This window comes from Gracilinanus agilis, chromosome 6 (genome assembly GCF_016433145.1).
Source record: "Gracilinanus agilis isolate LMUSP501 chromosome 6, AgileGrace, whole genome shotgun sequence".
Lineage (NCBI taxonomy): Eukaryota > Metazoa > Chordata > Mammalia > Didelphimorphia > Didelphidae > Gracilinanus > Gracilinanus agilis.
The window spans coordinates 228,753,665-228,774,103 of record NC_058135.1 but is presented as its reverse complement, the minus strand read 5'-3'; the positions used below and the strand labels follow the sequence as shown (position 1 = coordinate 228,774,103).

General features: G+C 36.0%; 1 protein-coding gene across 2 annotated transcripts in view; it reads left to right on the top strand.

Annotated features, from left to right (window-relative positions):
- Positions 1–20,439, top strand: part of PCGF3 (polycomb group ring finger 3) — a 101,293-nt gene that overhangs the window by 32,617 nt on the left and 48,237 nt on the right. For both annotated transcript variants that reach the window (XM_044682231.1, XM_044682230.1), the window contains exons 4-6: positions 3,163–3,280; positions 10,450–10,546; positions 14,658–14,713. In XM_044682231.1, coding sequence (XP_044538166.1) covers positions 3,172–3,280; positions 10,450–10,546; positions 14,658–14,713 — 262 coding nt within the window. In that variant the 5' untranslated portion in view covers positions 3,163–3,171. The remainder of the gene's footprint in view (positions 1–3,162; positions 3,281–10,449; positions 10,547–14,657; positions 14,714–20,439) is intronic.

Below are 20,439 nucleotides of genomic sequence, written 5' to 3'. Positions count from 1 at the left end.
CTTCCTTCCTTCCTTCCTTCCTTCCTTCCTTCCTTCCTTCCTCCCTCCCTCCCTCCCTCCCTCCCTCCCTTCCTTCCTTCTTTCCTTCGTGGAGAGGAGATGAGTGTATATTGCTGAAGATCACACAGGTATTAAAGAACACAGCCCAAATTAAAACATGGGTTCAAGCTCTAATGCTAATTAGAAAGATAATTGCAAAACAATTTCTGGATTTCAGATTTACAACCTAGATGATAATTTAAGCCTTTTCCATTTTTTATTTTAAATTTATAGAAAAGTAGCAAATCTTTTAGTTAGAGAATAGACAAATAGTTAAATTACTTAATAGTCAGGCACCTACCAAGGCCTTTTAAAATTCTAGATACTTTCATGTTTTCTGTTTCCTACAACTGAGAACCTGGGATCACAGATTTTGAGAGTTGAAATGGATTTTAATGATAATCTAATCACCACAAAATGTTTTAACAGTGCTTGGAATCAGGAGACAAGTTCAAATATTGACTACAACCCTTGGTATGTGATGAGTTTTATACTTTGGTTAATTATGTTGGGCATCTTATCTTATTAGACTTGTTCAAGGTTTCCTAGGTAGTTAGTGACGGTTGAAACTAGCACCAGGCTTCAGTGTTCCTTATACTCTACACCAGTGATATAAAACTCAAATAGAAATGGATCCCTGCTGCTCATATGTTGACTTAGAAAATAATAAATTAGCATCATCTGTTCTATTTTTAAAAAATTTGTTATTTCCCAATTCCATTTTAATCTGATTTGGGCAAGGGGCAGTGATCATTGTATATTATAAATATACATTGTTATATCATTGTATTCTTTAATCGATTGGTTATTCTTTTTTAGAATATCTCAGTCATACTTGAAATTTTGGCCAAATGTCTACATTTCACATCTATTTTTTTTGTAGTACTGTTTTCTCGTAATGGGGAAAGATACCTTAGGTGCAGACCTCTTGTTTTTCCTTTTCTGGTCTTTGAAATGCTCAGCCCTTTAGAACTTAGGCCTCAAACTTATTTTTTCTCCTGGCTCTTTTCCTTCCCTTCCCCAGCCTTACTAGGGTAGATCCTTCTACTCTGTTATAAACAAATTTCCCACATATCCTCAAATTTTTTGTCATTGGAGCTTCTTAAGGTAACTGAATATTTTCCTCTGTGACTCTGTAGCCTTCAAAACTTTCCCCATAAGATGTGTTGATTTCATTACTTCCTTGCAATCCAAGCCAAGAGGAGGGACTGGCACATCTGATTGAAAAGCAACTGTGTGACACCAGACAGCAGAATGCAAAGGGCAGATCCTGGGCTTAGAGGCCAAGCGTGGTCTTCAAGACCCATCAGCTAGATCAGTGGTTCCCATACTTTTTTGGCCTACCGCCCCCTTTCCAGAAAAAAATATTACTTAGCCCCCTGGAAATTAATTTTTAAAAAATTTTAATAGCAATTAATAGGAAAGATAAATACACCTGTGGCCATCACAGCTCCCCTGGATCGCTGCAGCACCCACCAGGGGGTGGTAGCGCCCATTTTGGAAATCACTGAGCTAGATGATTGGGTGTGGATCACTTTATGTTGTCAAACTCAGTTTCAGTTTTCTTATCTTAAAATGGGGATAATAGCTGTTTTGCCTATTTATATTTTTCTTCATCTATATGTAGAATTATAATTTATTTATAATATATAATTTATGTAGCACATATAAATTATATATTACATATACATGTATGGACATAATTCAATCCCCGACAGCTGCTCAAGGGTTAGAATGGCCTACCTGGCATAGAAGGAGTGAATTTCCCCTGACTTGAAAGGCTTCAAGTGGAGACTGAGAAGGGGACCACTTCTTTAAGCTGTCAGTCATGGAATTTCTGCTCGTTGTGGTTAGGATTAGGTTACTTTTGAAGTTTCTTTCAGTTTTAAGATTCTATAATTATGCCACACTGTGAAGATTCTTCTTGAGGCTATCTTTCAGGACTCTTCAACCATTATTCATTACTTTACCTTGTAGTTCAATCAGCTTTTTTCACCTTGCCCCCTGCCTTTCTTCCCAAAACTTTCACCATTCATGCTGGCAACTATCTTGTTACAAGGGATAATTTTCTAGGCAAGAGGGAAGAAAACATTTATTTGGAAATGGAGACGATGTAAAAACAAAATATTATTTTGTTGAAAGAGAAAAGAAAGGAGGTTGAATGATTTAGAGGTCCATAGATGACTCTCATATCTGGACTTGTTTGATAAAGGTGGATGAAGGTAAGTTTAAAGAGGAAAGGTTTTTAAGGGATTATGAAATGCTGTATTTTGGAAGGGAGGAGAAAAAGCAAGTAGGGGATGCCTGTTTTTCCTCCTGACCTAGTGTTTAATTCCCTCCCCCCCCCCAAACTAAAATAGTGATAATGGGTTCAATTTGTAAGAAGACCACTTTCCTTCTAACTTAGAGGGGAAAGATGCATTTCCTTGCCATATAACACCTTGATCATTATTAAGTGCCATTGGTCACAAGAGGACCAGGAAAGAAGATGTGAGTGGTTAAGCAAATGGCTAAGTGTAAAAGCCATCTTCTGTGTGGTAGAAATCATTTCACAAGCATATTTTACTGATGGGCTATAGTCATTTTTGTATAGGAAAGGAAGCATGCAAACAAATTTCTGACATACTATTTAAATTATTCAATAGCTATAAATTGAAATTAAGCAACATTTAGATTAGTAACTCTAACTTTTAAATAATATTTTTCAAAATATTGTTATAATGTGAATCATTTCCAAGATTTATAGGAAAACATGAATCCTTTCTTAAATTTATGGGATGAGGGGAGAAAGCTAATATCCTCACAGCTGTTTTTCCATATAAGAGAGTTGCAATTGATACAAGGAACAACTTTTAGTGTTCTTTTTCATTATGTCTGAAAAGGTAACTCTTAGTTTTGCCAAAAGGAGTTTGCTTATTTTTGTCTGTACCCAACTAAAATCTCTTTAGGTCTTTGTTGAGCAAGGTCTCCAGCATACCAAGGCAGTAGTGTTGAAATGAGATCAAATAAAGAATAATTTAAGTCATATGTATTAAGCTGAATCACATATACACAAGGTGATCTTTTGATATTGTACACCATTTTTTTAGATCTTAATTTTTTTTTTCTTTTTTCCTCTTACAGACACCAAAGATGTTGACCAGAAAGATTAAACTTTGGGACATAAATGCCCATATCACATGCCGCCTGTGCAATGGATACCTAATTGACGCTACCACTGTAACGGAGTGTTTGCATACCTGTATGTATAGAAGTTATTTTAGAATGTTAGAAAATTTTAAAAATTTAAATGACATGATCTGCTCATTTCTTGCTGGAGATAATTAAGCCAATTATGAAAAAACTATACCATTTTAATCCCAAAGTATACAGTAGGAAAACATAGAAAAGAGGAATAAAGTTGATTTTATGGAATTTTAATAGTAGTAATTTGTAGCAGAAGCAGCAAATGTGAAAATAAAAAATAATTAGAGCAGAACATTTTTAAAATTTGAGCTATATAATGACAAGATTTATCTTTATAATCATTACAACAATTTAGAAATTAGAAAAATTAAGTTGCTTGTATATAAATGGTAGGAGCTATAATATATTAAATTAAAAAATTAGTTACCTTTGATGTTTTAACAATTTCCAAGTAAATTATGTATGAGAAAAAGCTAGATGCAGGCAGTGGGACCAGTAGTTATCCTAGTATGGAGTTAACACATTAGAGCAGAAAGACCTAATTCTGAAAGCATTGGTTAATAGACATAGTCCTTTATTACTGAACCCATCAATAAAGAATCCTACATCCAAATTTTCTTTAAAATAGACAAATCTGATGTAGTAGAAAAACTATATATGCAGAATACTTTTGAACTGACAAATCTATCATCAGGAGTAATTGTCACCTGTTTTAATGACTTGAGTAAAAATTGAGAGCTCATTGACTCATGTGATGACAAGTGATCAGTGAGCTAAAGGATTGGTCTTTTGATTTTTATTGATAAAAAGTTCTCAGGAAACCCTGGTGAGGCTGACTTCTGTGATCGTCAAAGTGAAAATTAGTCAAGGTAGAGGGACCCAGGATGTGCTGATAGAGACCAGCTCTATCAAATAATTAAAGGGACCCCAGTACAGGGTGGGGGAGATGAGAAAATGGATTTTGAGATCAGGAGGGCCAGAAACAAGCTGGTAGCAAATCACAGCAAAGGCCCCTTCTGTTCTCATGCTATCCCTACAATGTGCTATTAAATGTTTGACAACTGGCTCTTAGATATTAAAAGAAGGATATAAGACAAACTTTTAAGTTTGATCTGCATTATTAATGTTGTTGCCATCACTTTTTCGGACTAGACAGTACTTATCATAGTATTTGCCTATTTTCAATGTCTAAATGTGTAATTGTTTCCAATATATAAATGTTCACACTACAAACTGAACAGTCCTTTTTCTCTGTCTCCACCTAACTCCATCACATTCCTGATAGGAACACTAAAAGCTTCACATTGAGGAAAAAGAAATAGGGTTCCTACTTAAGACAAACTTAAATAACCTAATTTTATTCAGTTTATTGCAGGTATTCATTAATATGTGAACATGGGAAATTAGTAGTCTTACTTTAAATAGATCCAGAGTCAACAAATTTCCTTTGGTTGACTATTGCACTTATTTACACAGCATTTTATAGTTTACATAGGGCATTCCTCACCAACAGCTCTATAAAACAAGCAATGCAGGAATTATTTTACTTTTCATAAATTACATTTTATATATTAAATTGAACCCTAGTTTCCTCAGTTGTCTTGAAGAAAGTGATTTGGGCTAGTCAGTAATGTGTCTGACTCCTATTTCCAATGTTCCTCTCCTATATCATGCTGCCCCCAAATTTAGGAGTTAGGCAAATTTATTAATATATTTTAAAGTATTTTTCAAATGTACAAAAGTGTATTTCAGATGTTAAAGCCTATTCAGCATTTTAAAAACATTTACAGAGATTAGGATGAAAAGAAATTCAGCATTGTATTATTATGTGACCTAAAACTGTGATCTCATAAAAGACTGAAATTTTCTCTTATTGGGATTTTATACTTTTCTGATATATGCAAGAAATGCTTTAAGGCAAGAGAGAAGAGTCCTGTGCTAGGGTCTTTATTCCCCTCCTAGATGAGTAAGACCTAGGAAGAATGGTATAGAGACCCTTTATAAAATATACAAATAGAAGGGTAGGACAACCAGAAGTTTTTGAAATTAGGAATTGTTGGAATAAGACCATGAATTTAGTTCCTGTGAGGTAAAGTATAGCTTGTGATGGGCTTTAGCAGGCCATAGCATTGTGGTGAAATACAGTATTGTAAGGTTTAGAGTTGGAAAGACCTAAAAATTCTGATTCTAAATCTAATGCTTTTTGCTACTATAATGATATGCTACTTTAAGGAGCTTACTGCCCCCCCCCTTTTGGGGGGGGGCATGTTAACTGGTGACGAGGGGGGAGGTAGAAGCTGACCTGAGAATGCCCTTCCCCTAAGTAAAAACCACTTTCCTGACACAATTATTTTTCTTGCATTGGGTGGAATCCAGAGTCATGATGACACATCTCTTGCTTAAATAAGAATCCTAACATGCACACTGTATACAAAATGCCACCCATTTTACTAGTAGTTACTATTAAAAATATTAGACACTATGATAAAATTTATAAATGTTACTTAGTAATTGGTATTCAAGATTATTAAATTCTGATTTAGACTTTTCAAAAACATTGAAAAGATTAGATATCAAAGAACATGAAAAATCTAAGGGGAGAGATGAAGCAGGAAATTGTTTTTGTGGATGATAGAGAACCAGCTGTAAAATAGGGAACAAAAGGAGAGGCTGCCTGATTTTGTAGAAAGGACCCCAGATGCCAAGAATAAGGACCCCCAGATGCTAATCCCATCTCATCTGCAAATTAGTTCAGTTCTCTGGAGCCCATTGTGTTCATCTGGACAAGAATGGATAATTTAAAAGTTCTGCTTTAGCTGTCACATGAGTGGTAAGAGAAACCTCTTTTATTAACAGTCTACAGGGGGAAATCAAGGGGCATTTTAACATTTCCAAATGACACTAAGCATGGTGAAATTACATCAGCGGAGATTAATTACAAAGAGATTCAGGTTAAGTGGGTAGGCCAGCTTCATAGACTCAGAATTTTAAAGTTGGTAGAGACTTTACAGATCATCTAGTTCAGGGCTTCTAACCTTTTTGTAATCCATTTGTCCGTCTGGTGAAGCCTACAGACCCTGTCTCAGAATAATATTTTTAAATATCTGAAAATGTGTAGCATTACAAAGGAAATCAATTATATTAAATATAGTTATCAAAATATATATTTATTAAAGTTCATAAACCTCAGGTTTAGAACCTCTGATCTTGTCCAACATGTTCATTTTATAGATTAAGAAACTGAGGCCCAGAGGGGAAATGGCATCTTTCCATGGCCATGGAGCAAGTTTATGGCCATTAGAATCTAGGACTTCTGACTTCTTGGTCAATGTGTTTTTTATTACATCAAGCTAAAGGTTTAAGCAGAAACATTTAGTGATGAATAATTCAAATTACACTTGTTAGGATGTTGTACTCTGAGTTGTTAGAAGAATAGGAAAGAGCAAAGTATAGTGAAAGAACCCTGAATTTGGAATTGAAACCTGGATTCAAATCTTCTTTCTGAACCTTATTGGCTATGCGACCATGAGCAAATCATATAACATCTCTCAGCTTTATTTTCTCCCATTGAGTGATGATAATACTTGTATTACCTAACACACAGGGTCGGTATTGAGGAAGGTAATATGTAGATCCTAAAATTTTATGTAAATATCCATTATTGGCATTAAGTACATCAGTGCTTTCATATATTTAGCACTGTGCTAAGAACTATCAATTATTGCCTAGGAATATCTTAGTTGATGCCAACAATTCCCTAAAGAGCTTGGCCCAACTTTCTTGTTACTTAAATGAGGTATAATTTGAAAGTTTAGGAGTAAGAAGGGGTTAGAGTCACAGTTCATATTTATCTATAAAGTAAATGATTGAGACAGGTAGGTAGCACAGTGCATAGGGCACCAGGCCTGACTGACCTCAGGAGGACTTGGGTTCAAATTTGGCCTTAGACGCTTCTTAGCTGTGTGGCCTTGGGCAAGTCACTTCACTCCAATTGCAATTCCTTAGTCTTAGAATTGATATGAAGGCAGAAGATAAGGGTTAAAAAATAAAGTGAATTTTTATTTGGACCTGATAAGATTAGATATATAACTATTACGATTACTAGTGATTAGTGTCAGTAATTAATACTAAATTATGATGATTGTGTCTATTAAGAACTTGATTTTTGCATATTGATTTTTGCTTATAAGAAATGTTTCATTTTTAGGAATTTTTGTCATATTTGGGTGCTGGCCAGGCATAGCATATCAAAGATGATGCGCATGGCTCTGAATTATCTAGTCTTTCTATGGATTTGTTTTATAATTAATCCCTCCAAAACTAGCCAAGTAGAATAGACTAGAACTAGAATTGGCTGACATGTCTAGTTTGATGATATGAGGATCACTTTGGTAGAGCAAAAAATGCACTAACTTTGAAGCTAAGCCAGGCTGGATTCTGTCGCTTACTTCATTCTCTGACTGAAGATAAATCATTTGATCACTATGCCCAGAGTAAAATGGGGATAATAATTTCATTGTTGGGATTTGTCAGTTAGCATTTATTAAGCACTGTCTAGGTGTTGGGCACATGCTAAGTGCTGGGAATATAAAGAAAGACAAAAGACAGTTCCTGGCCTCAAGGAGTTTATGATATATTAATGGAGGAGATAATAAGCAAATAAATATGTATAGGGTAAATAGTAAATAATTCAGAAAGCCTGGTAAAAGGTTCTTATAGAAGGAGGGGATTTGGGAAACTGTCTACCTCATTGGATAGAGAACCAGGCCTAGAGAAGGAAGGTCCTAGATCAGATCTGACCCCAGACTCTTCCTAGCTGTGTGACCCTTGGTGTGAGTCACTTAATCACTCTGCCTTAGAATCTAAGACAGAAAGTAAGGGTTATTTAAAGGGGTTGGGGGGTAGGGTCAGTTGACTATAAGAATATTAAATTCATTTTAATTTAAGTACCTACTAGGTACTGTGGACACAAAAATAAAGATGAAACACAGTTCCTATAAACAAACAAATAAAAGATTTTTTGAAGACCAGTAGTATTTGAGCTAAACCTTGACAGAAGTGGAAGGTTGTAAGGCAAATGTTTCAGGAACTCTAAAGTCTATAACTTTAGGGCAAAGATTAATCTTTTGTGCAGTAAGCTCCTTTGGTAGTCTGATGAAACCTAGTGACTACTTCTTAGAATCATATTGTCAAATACATAAAATAAAACACAGGATTAGAAAGGAAACCAGTTAGTCTGAAAGAAAGATGTTTTTGTGGTTTCTTTGTCCCCATCCAACTTCATGAGTCTCCTGTCTTGAAACTTACGATCCCTTCTTTAAGGAAAGATTTACAATCATATTGGACCCAAGGAACCCTGAGTCATCATAGAGTCCATTCAGCTACATGCAAAATTGGCCACAGTTCATATCTAGTCAGAGGTACCAACCACCCACCTACAACACTGACCTGATTAAAATTTAATTAGGAAATATTTACCAAACTAAATAAAAATACACTAAAACATAGATAATGTTAATATGTGGATTTCTAAGTCAATAGTAGCCCTCAGGGATCAATTTCTACTTGAATTTTGACTCCACTTATACCACCTTCGTGCATTAATCCCCATCTCTCTCTCTCCCACCGCCCCCACCCCCCCTTTATCTTAATCATAGTAAGTGAACCACCGTATGCCAAAAATTAATTAGAAGTAAAATACCCTACTCCTTCTCTAGGGTTACAGGAAAAAAACTCAGGTATAGTGATTGGAGACAGGAAATTTTGTTAGACAACAGGTCCAAGGCACTTGCAAATGGCCATATGGGGACAGTGCTGGAGAGCCTTGAACTTGGCTCCATTATACTAGCAACTGGCCTTTTGCCTTGGCTTTGCTGGAAAGCAGCTGTATCATGTAACTCGGCTCCTTTTATTGGACACTATTAATTTGAGTGGGTAGCCAAGAACTACAAGTCTCATGGTCAGCAGGAATTGATATTAATACTTCATATCAAGGTGACCCTGACAGTTTCTCGTGATAAGATCTGACATAGATACTCTTTAGCATCATGCCCAAATAAATACTTTTTAGTATTGTGTTCATGCAAATTTACTGCTTAATAAACCAATTTGTTTCTATCCTTTAAAATTTCAGTTTGTACCGCAATTCTTTTTTTTTTTTTTTTTTTTGCATTATCTTAACTGAAAGGTAGATGTCACTGTTTAACTTTAGAATTTGGTTCTATAATCTTAAACATGGTTTATTAAGAATTGTTAACATGCTAGTGGATGATGTGTCTAAAGATTCTGGGAAACATTGATTTTTAAAATATTATGAAAGCCTGCCTCCCACCCCCATTCTGTAGAAAGTAAAGTAGAAAAGGCCAATGAAAATGTTTGTCTGGTAATTATGATAAGGAAAATAAAGCTCATTCAGATATACCTTTTGATTGGTTATATTTTAAGATGCTGGTGGGATAGCTTGCTTAAAATTATTTCAGTTGACTTTACTCAGCTTTAACCAGTCCAGAGTATTCTGATGCTTGACTTCTTGAAGGTTAAGCCAGTATTGTACATGCCCTGGCCATAGCATATTAGATCTGACTGCATAAGACCACATAACCTCCAAGGACTAGCATAGCTCCATGCCAAAAGGCCCTTCACCAGGCAGTAGCTTCTGCAGGTAAGTGTGAAGGAGATGGGAGCTTTTTCAATGAAAGAACTATTTAAGTCTTAAGTTAGTTGAAAGGAAAGGTTATGACCTTTTAGTCTTGATCTAAATGAAATTGCTTCTTACAAATAATCTCATAATGAAAATGTTCAGATCGTGAAACTTAAGTGCCATTATCTTATAGCTGCTGACACTTTTCCTCACACCCAAATCAGTTTTTCCTTTCTCTTCCATTTTTCACCTTTCATCTGCAAAGACAAAGGCAATTAAGCAAAGTAGATTAAATGAGGGGAAGAGGAAGGCTTTGCTGTTGACACAAAGTTTCCTCCCCCCTCAACACAGGCACACACACACACACTGTTAGCCTAGAAATGGCAGTTAAATCACTCTGCCTGAGGCCAGGAACAAGATAAAGTCTATTCTGCATATGAAAATTTAGTCAGTAAACTTTTCAGATTTTTAGAAAACACATGGCAACTCATTTTTAGGCACTTAAAATATTCATAATAGTATACGTGAGCATTTTCTAATTTGAGAATTTAATTTCCTAACTTTAAATATACTTTTGAAAACAGTCTGTAGAAGTTGCCTGGTAAAGTATTTGGAAGAAAATAACACTTGCCCTACGTGTAGAATTGTTATTCATCAGAGTCATCCACTGCAATACATTGGGTAAGTAGCCACTGTAATAGAAACATAAGGTATGAAAATCTCAGTGCATGAAAATAAGTTTCATATTGGTATGGTAAAATTAGTCATCATGCCTTTAAAAATTTAATTACATATCTGTCCAAGTCCTTTGTGTCTAATTATGCTAATTAGTAGTATTCTATCCTGATGTGATTTAAAATACAGGTCCTCATGTATATGCCAACTGTTTCTGTTCTAATACTTTTAAGGCATGCCCCTATGGGCAATGATAACTATTCAGAGACATTATCACAGTCTCTTCCTTTAAAATGAAATTCTCTCTGTTCGTTTCCTATAGATATTGGTCCAAATGGAATAATATAAATTTGATTGAATTTCTAAAGATGATTTAGAATTTTATGTTTTAAAACAAATTGAAAAGAATTTATTTTTCAGAAATTAAATTTGATTTACTTTTAATTTCCTGCTAATCATAATACTTTTTATTTTTATACAATATTTAAAACAATGTAAAAGGTGTAATTAGTTCTCACCTCATAGCTCTTTTGCCCAGAGAGATGCACAATTAGATTCTTGTCTGCATTTAGGGCTGACTTATTTTCTTATAGCCCAAAGAATGGACAGTTCTCAAAATTCTGTTCTGTATTCCTTATCCTCCCTTCATATGGGGAATGACAATGACAGTGTTTTACATCAAAATTTACTCCTCTCTATAATCATTCAACATCTATCTAGTTAATGAGGTACAAGAGATACATGAGGCTCCTTCCTTCAGTTCCACAACCATTTATTAAATACAAGACCCTAGGATGCAAAAAACAAAACTTAGAGTCCTTGACTTTTCAAGTAAATTTCATTCCGCTATGGAGGTATCCAGTGTGTTTCAATAAGTATAAGTCAAGACATCACTTTATGGTGTCATTGGTGCTCTTTGAAACAAAGGCATGGAGCCAGATAAGAGCATTAATAACTGGGGATCCAGAAAGATTATAGAGGAAAATGGTAGCCACTGAGCTAGACCTTAAGGGAAGAGATGACCTTTGGATGATTAAGGTGAAGAAGGAGTTTATTCTGGGCCTCTGGTAGAGCTTTTGTGAATGCCTGGAGGAAAAAGATGGAATGGGGAATTATCCATTTTGGATAGAACAAGAATGCCTTAAGAGAGAAGAGTAAGAAATAAAGCTGGAAAGGTAGGTGGGAACCATTTTGATGAGGCTATTGAAATATTGCAGTCAGAATAAAAGTCACTTGGATGGACATAAAACATTAAGCTACAGTGATTATAAACATAATTTAATAAATGACTTTTGGGAATATATTTTTTTAATTTGATTTTTTAGAAAAATTTTCTATGCTTACATGATTCAAGTTCTTACTTTCCCCTTCACCCCTCCTCCCTCCCCCCCAGCCGACATGCATTTCCACTGGTTTTTAACATGTCATCGATCAAGACCTATTTCCATATTACTGATAGTTGCATTGGTGTAGTTGTTTTGGGTCTACATCCCCAATCATGTCCGCCTCAATCCATATGTCCAAGTAGTTGTTTTTCTTCTGTGTTTCCTCTCCTGCAGTTCTTCCTCCAAATGTGGGTAGCGTTCTTTACCATAAATCCTCAGAATTATCCTGGGTCATTGCAATGTTGCTAGTACAGAAGTCCATTACATTCGATTGTACCACAGTGTATCAGTCTCTGTGTACAATGTTCTTCTGGCTCTGCTTTGTAGGAATAGTCTTAACAAATATATTGCACATGTAGCACAAAAAAGGGAGAGGCTTTAAAAAAAAATCTCTTATTTGAGAAAAGAGTACTATGAACTCTACTGACAGTATTTCTTTTCTCTGGTCTAAACTTAATCCAGCTCTTTGTATGGCATCCTGGTTATGCTACTTCTTTTTTTTTTTAAACCCTTACCTTCCGTCTTAGAGTCAATACTGTGTATTGGCTCCAAGGCAAAAGAGTGGTAAGGGCTAGGCAATGGGGGTTAAGTGACATGCCCAGGGTCACACAGCTGGGAAATGTCTGAGGCCAGATTTGAACCTAGGACCTCCTATCTCTAGGTCTGTCTCTCAATCCACTGAGCTACCCAGCTGCCCCCTTACCCTACTCTTAAAACCTTTTATTTATCAATTTTATTCCCAAGATGTAGTCACCAGTACTGAACACAAAACTACCAATATGGTCTGATGGGGCAAAATGTTTTGTCATTTTCCTTATTTGGGACTTTATGCCTTGCTTTAATACAATCCGAGATATGTCAGCTTTTTGACTGTCGTGTTACACTGTTTACTTATTGAGCTGTCCATTCACATTCCCACCCCCACCCTAATCTTTTTCATATGAGTTGTTATCTAGCCATGCCCCTTCTATCCTTTGCTTGTAAAGTTGGTTCTTTGAACTCCAGTGAGCAGAAATGGTTATTATGGTAGCAGAAGATGGACTTTAATAGATTGCACCAATATGGAAAATCTTTGTGTGTGAACCCAGCAACTGACTCCGTTTTGCATTGGAGAACTAATGTAGTTTGCAAAAGTTCATCTCAAAAGATTTGTGGCAGATGTTTTTTAATCACACCAGCTCAAAGAAAACAATCTAGCGTTGGAGAAATTATAACTTACATTGTAAGAAAGGTTACACACACTGATACATTCACAAATCTTTGGACAGAAACCTTAAAGAAGTGTTTTGTACATAGGTCATAGCAGTCCAGAATCTATAACATAATCTTAGAGATCAGCAGAAACCTTTGTGTTTCTTTAGAAAGACCAGTGAAAATCTTTTGCTTCAGGTTATTGGAACTTATTAACTAATCATCAGAGCTTTATATTCCTATACTCACTCTACAAGTTAGTATGCTTATTAAAGTAGGAGATGGAGATGGAAGATAATTCTTTTCAAAAAGTAAAACTTTATCCCTCTGAAATTACAAAGTTTCAAGAAAGTATAGGTCTAGAATATCATTGGTAGAGGAGTAAATCTGGACAAGGAAATTAAAAAAAAGAGGGAATAAAGAAAAACTAAATCACTTTAAGAGAGTATAAATTTATAAAGACAAATGTTTTAGTCTGGCCACCAAGCCTTTTTTTGAGAGGAAAATGGGGAGAGGCACTGTTGGTGTGACAGAAAAAAAGTCAGTGAAACAGCCATTTATTTAAATCAAATCCATTCTTCTTTTGATTCATCAAAAAGCTGACCTCCTTCTAGTCTTTTCCTTGTTTTACCCCATGCTCTTGGGAATATGGGTGGGACTTTTGGTTCCAGTGGCAGCATTATTTTTGTGGATGGCTTAAAATTTTTAAAGTATCACTGATATTTCTCCCGCCTTCCCAGAAAGCCATCCCATTTATATAAAACAAAAGGATATTTTTAAAGGAAAGAAAAGAAAAAAGAGGAGGAAAAATCATTGAAACATCACATCAAAAAATATGGATATGTATTAAATGTTCTTTACCAAAGAGTGAACCCTTTCGCTGCTGAAGTTAGTTAAATACTGATTAGTGTCTTTCACCATAGACAAGTGTAGAGTCTTAGGTAGAAGTGAGAGGTCATTGGATCATGCAGAAAACATCTGTTGTACTGCTATCTTGCCAGTGGTATTAGAAAACTGTCAACTCAGGGAATACCTGCTGGTGCTTATACTTTAATACTAGGAATTATAGTAGAGCCTTTGAGGTGCCTTTTAACTCTTGATATATGATTCTATATTAATATTTTAAGACTATTCCTTTTTCCACTTCCAGAACTCAGAATAACTTATAGATAATTTAAATGGTCTTTCATTTTTTTATACTTTTCCATAACCTGGTAATTTTTATGTATATATGATCCCTAGCTTATATAATGTGTTCACTTAACAAAATGAGTTCTGAACAAATTGTGACAAAAATGTGTTAATAGACTTTACCTTTAAAAAAAAACAACCAAGAGACATAATATATGCAGTTGGATTCCTCTGCAGTGCAAAAATAACTACTTCCAAATAGAATTAAGTTAGCACTTTTCCAAGAATATCAAAACTTTGTGGTGTTTTGTATTGTTTAATGCAAGACAGAAAAAGAAATACTTCAAGTGGCATCTTAATATAATTTATGATATTTTTTAATTGCAATTTTTTTTTGCTTTTTTTGCCAGTCATGACAGGACAATGCAAGATATTGTTTACAAATTGGTACCAGGCCTCCAAGAAGGTAAGTCTTAGTATTTCAAAATTAGCTATAAAACAGATGTATCACTAAAAACAGGATTGCCATGGAATTTCTTCTCCTGTTTTTTCTCAATCTTATGTCCCTCAAACCTCTAATTGTTAAGTGGATTTTTTTCCCCTTTTAATATTTGACATTTGGTCAGAACTTAACACTTTCCCACCCTGATATACCTGGTGTTCTATCCTTTTCCCCATTTCTGCTTTAAGACCTTATCTGTGATACCCTTTTATATGCACAAAAATGGTCTTATTTGGGTTTCTTTTGGTCAGTCTGCCTTCTACCAACCATTTGTGTGTGTGTGTGTGTGTGTGTGTGTGTGTGTGTTTATATGCCTGCTTTATTGTATTCTTCAACTAACAAACATTTATTAGGGGCTTACTGTCTGCCAGGCATTATGTGATGTGCACAATGAAAGGAGGAGAGTCCCTGTATTAGGGAGGTACGATATATTAAATAAACATGATAAGTTGAGGGAAACTAACAATTAGGAGTAGAGATGGAGATCAAGGAAATCTTCCTTTTGAAGGAAGCAGTTGATCTGAGTCTTGAAAATTTTTAGAAATTTTATGAGGCAAAGGTGAGGAAGGAGTATGTTGTAGGCTTGGACAACAGTTTGTATGAAGGCATGGAGATGGGAAGCAGAATGCTGAGTTTGAAGAACATTAAGTAAGCCAGTATGGCTTGAATATAGGGAACATTAAGGGGCAGGGGGAGATTAGTAGGAATTATGCCAAGAAAGATAAATTGTAGCCAGATTGTGAAGGATCCAAATAATAGTTTTGTCCCTTATCCTAGAGGCAAAAGAAGGCATAGAGCTTCTTTAGTAGGGTAAATGTCATGGTTAGACATAGATTTATTTAAAAAATTATTTTAGCAAGTATGTGGAGGCCATATAGTAGAGCTATTGAGCTGTAAATTCCTTAAGGGCACACATATAGGATGTCTTATCTAAGACCTAATACAGTGCTCTATATATTATATAGATACTTAATAAATGTATGTCTTTTCAAAGACAGAAGAGACTATTAAGGATATAAATATGGTCCACTGAGGCACATGGTACAAATAGGTCTGATTGTATCATTCTCCTACTGAATAAACTCCAGTGACTTCCCGTTGCCTCTAAGAGCATATACAAATGCTATCTTAACCAAATTCCTCTCTACCTTTCCAGTCTTCTTACATGATATACTCTTCGACTGAGTGACATTGGCCTCCTGGATATCCCATGAAGAAGACACTCCATTTCTCTGTCCCCCATGCCTGCAACACTTTACCTCTTGGCTCTTGACTATTGATTTCTTGGCTTCCTTTTAAGTTCCAACTTAAATCCCACCTTCTCCAGGAAGTCTTCCTTAACCCTTCTTAATTCAGTACTTTCCTTTTAATGACTTCCTGTTTATCCTGATCATAGCTTACTCTGTATGTATTTGTTTGCATATTGTCTCCTCCATTAGATTGTAAACTCTTTGAAGGCAAGGACTCTCTTTCGCCTTTTTTTTTGTATCTTCAGTGCTTAGCATAGTGGATGGCATATAATAGTGCTTAATAAGTGAGCTTTAATTGAGTTGAAGATAGGGCAAGAAGGTTAAGGACTAAGACAAAAGACTATTAGATTTGGCACAAAAGGAGAAATTGGTGACCTTTGAGAGAGCACTTTCAGCAGATGGAGACAATTCAGTTCATTAGGGATAAGTATTAAAAAATTGGAGGTATTAGGAGGCTATTTTTTCATGAAATTTTTCAGTGCAACTTGTACATGGTAGGTGTGGGGACATTTGAACACTTTTGTAAGTAGGTGGAAAAGAGTCATTAAGAAGGGAAAGATTGGATTTATGAAAGTATGAGAACACTAATGAGGACTTGCAGAGAGAAGATGAATGAGAGGGTTGGTGAGAATGAATCAATGCAGCAAGTCTCTGGAGGAGGTAGCCTGGCAAGGAATTAAGAATGTGGGTAGAATTTAGCCTTGGCAAAGCTCAAGGAACAGAGGCAGTCTGGTGCAGTGGATAGAGTTCTAGGCCTGCAGATTTCACTTCTTGTATTTGCTAGTCATATGAGCCTCAGTATTTACCTGCTAACCAGGCTATGATCTGCCTGCATTTGGTGGAGGAAGTTCCCACACCAGAAGTCCCCAACAGCTACTTGTCATTTATTTGTCCATGGAATCAGTGTAGTGTCTTCCTTTGAGACTAGAAGGAAGGAGGAGAAAATCCAGAGAAGTTTTTTTAAAAAAGGGAGAGGTGAAGATGTTGAGATGTTTTTAAAAAGTTTAGAGGGAAAAATATTAAGGAATCTTAGTTGGTCTTAATTTTCTAGGGAAGTGGAAAGCAAAGTCATTTGTATTGGGAGAAGCTGTGGAGTTGGATTGATGAGAGGAAAAGGTTTTGGAATACCCTTAGAGGAGTGAAGTAGAGAATAGGGAATCAATGATTGCATAAAAGGATTACTAAACAGAGGTGAAGATTTTTGTGAGCCCTGCTATTTTATGACAATAGGCAGGTTTGGAAGTGGATCTTATCTCAGAATGTGTTTATTCTAAATTCATACTAAGGATTTCAATATCTTGCTTCAGCTTTCTTTTCCCTTTCCCCTCTGTGGCTGCCTTCTCCGTTCATCCTGCTGATCCTTCTCTCCCATTGATGAGTTCTACCTATAAACCTCCATTTTTGAGGAAGGACCCAGCCATCCTTCCATCTCTGGGTTTTACTACTGTTCTCCCATGCCACTACCTTTTCCTTCCCCCTATCCATTGCTTTTCAACTCCTTTTTTTTTTAAACCCTTACCTTCCGTCTTGGAATCAATACTGTGTATTGGCTCCAAGGCAGAAGAGTGGTAAGGGCTAGGCAATGGGGGGTCAAGTGACTGGCCCAGGATCACACATAGCTGGGAAGTGTCTGAGGCCATATTTGAACCTAGGACCTCCCATCTCTAGGCCTGGCTCTCAATCCACTGAGCTACCCAGCTGCCCCCTTCAACTCTTTTTTTTTTATATGTTGTCTATTCCTGAAATTGAGCTGAGTGGAGGAAGCTGAGATTATATGTCTATTCTTTTGGCAGTCCAGACCTACACATTTCAGAGCCATTCTCATTCCAAGTGGGAAAATCTACCTCACAAGCATAGGAGAGACTTATTAGATGGATGTGTCTTATTCTGAGGAGAAAGAAAAGGCATTTTAGAATAGGAATTTTCCGTTTAATTATCATTTTTGGAATTTGTAGAGAGAAGAAATTATCATCTTGGGACTCATTCACTCAGACTTTCAGTACTAATGGCTTAATAACAGTAGTATTTCCACTCCCCCAGCTTTTGTCAGCTGGCCTGTAAAATAGTGGTGAAGTTTTTACCCTATTAATTTGGAATCAGAGAAGTGTTCTTTGCCTTATTTATATAGATTGTGGTAGTCAGCAGCAAAGGTATTCATATTTTTGATGTCTAGATCATTATTTTATGTCTTTTAGACCTCCTTCAGTATGACAAAGAGTATAAACTTCCCTATTTATATGGCATAGTTTCAGGACTTTTTGTAATCTTTTCTTGGTTCAAGTGAAATCAGAACCTTGTATGTATATATGTTGTATATATTCCAATAAGCCAGTTATCCCATTTTAAAACACTTCATGGAGTATCAGGTAAGCATCATTAAATCTGAATTATGCTTAAATGGAATCTACTTTATTAATTCATTCACTTATTTATTTTTTAGCTTTATTTAGTTAATTAATTTAGAATAGTTTTCCACTGTTACATGATTCATGTTCTTCCCCCCCAATCCCCGTCCCATAGCCAATGTGCAATTCCACTGGGTTTTATGTGTATCATTTATCAAGACCTATTTCCATATTACTGATATTTGCACTAGGGTGATCATTTAGAGTCTACATCCCCAATCATATCCGCATTGACCCATGTGATCAAGCAGTTGTTTTTCTTCTGTGTTTCTACTCGCACGGTTCTTTCTCTGAACGTGGATAGCATTGTTTCTCATAAGTCCCTCAGAATTGTCTTGGATCATTACCTTGCTGCTAGTAGAGAAGTCCATTATATTCGATTGTGTCACAGTGTATAAGTCTCTGTGTATAAGGTTTCTCCTCCTTTTGCTCTGCATCAAATCATCTGGAGGTCATTCCAGTTCACATGGAATTCCTCCAGTTCATTATTCCTTTTAGCACAATAGTATGGAATCTACTTTAGAAGAGGGAGTATTACTTCCTTCTTTTTGGGGGACTACCTTAGGCTCTTTATTTCCTTCTCTTCTCCAGACATAGAAGCCTGGCTCCAGTCTTGCACCCTAAAATACAAATGTCGGAAGATCAAAACCATCAATATTCAACCAAATTCAGAACATTTCTGTTAAATAGATTGACTGCTTTATGAACTGGGATTTGTGAAGACATCTGTTCTACAGAATCTTTCATTTCATCAAATTCCTTTGAGCCAGATCAGCAAAGCTCTGTAACTATGAGCCATCTGCTAGAACAGGAAAATAATTCTACTAAGTAGAATGCATTGTTAAATTGGTGTTCATTAAATAGGATTTTGCCTGTATTATTCGGCAGTCAAGCATAGTGGCAAAGGATTTAATTCTTGTACATATTGAAACACAGTCTTAGTTATAATATACTCTATGTCTCTACCCAGAACTGTTCTGAAGCCAGTACTCTTGAGATAGTAGCAAGTACCATTTGGAAGTTTTCTTAGGAATAGATGAGAAAGTGTTCTGTCTTTAAAATTCAGTATTTTTCTCTGTTCTTGCAACATTTCCACGAATTATGTGTTAAACCTTTGGCACAGATTTAGCAGCTCTGTAGCTGTGGCCAATTGTAATTTCTTTTTTAATTAAGGATAAAAGGACAAGACTCTGCACAGGTAGAGGCAGAAAGAGAGTAAAGATCTAATGAGTAGCCAAAAATGAACTTTAAGGGTTATCTAAAAGAAGTCCCTAGTCAGCAAGAATTGACTGGGCTATCATCTGAACCCATACAAATCACTAAAGAAAATAAAAAATGAATACAGGGATTTACCAAAACCAAAGAACCATCTTTTACATGCCATGTGTCCTTGATCAAGACCTATTTCCAAATTGTTGATAGTTGCATTGGTGTCGTCATTTCGAGTCTACATCCCCAATCATGTCCTCCTCAGCCCATGCGTTCAAGCATTTGTTTTTCTTATATGTTTCCTCTTCTGCAGTCCTTCCTCTGAATGTGGGTAGCATTCTTTACCATAAATCCCTCAGAACTGCCCTGTGTCATTGCTTTATGCTGGTACAAAAGTCCATTACATTCGATTTTACCACAGTATATCAGTCTCTGTGTACAGTGTTCTTCTGGCTCTGCTCCTTTCACTCTGTATCAGTTCCTGGAGGTCTTTCCAGTTCACCTGGGACTCCTCTAGTTTATTATTCCTTTTAGCACAATAGTATTCCATCACCAGCATATACCACAGTTTGTTCAGCCATTCCCCAATTGAAGGACATACCCTCCTTTTCCAGTTCTTTGCCACCACAAAAAGCACAGCTATAAATATTTTCATACAAGTCTATTTATTTATGATCTCTTTGGGGTACAAACCCAACAATGGTATGGATGGATCAAAGGGCAGGCATTCTTTTATAGCCCTTTGAGCATAGTTCCAAATTGCCATCCAGAATGGTTGGATCAGTTCACAACTCCACCAGCAATGCATTAATGTCCCAATTTTGCC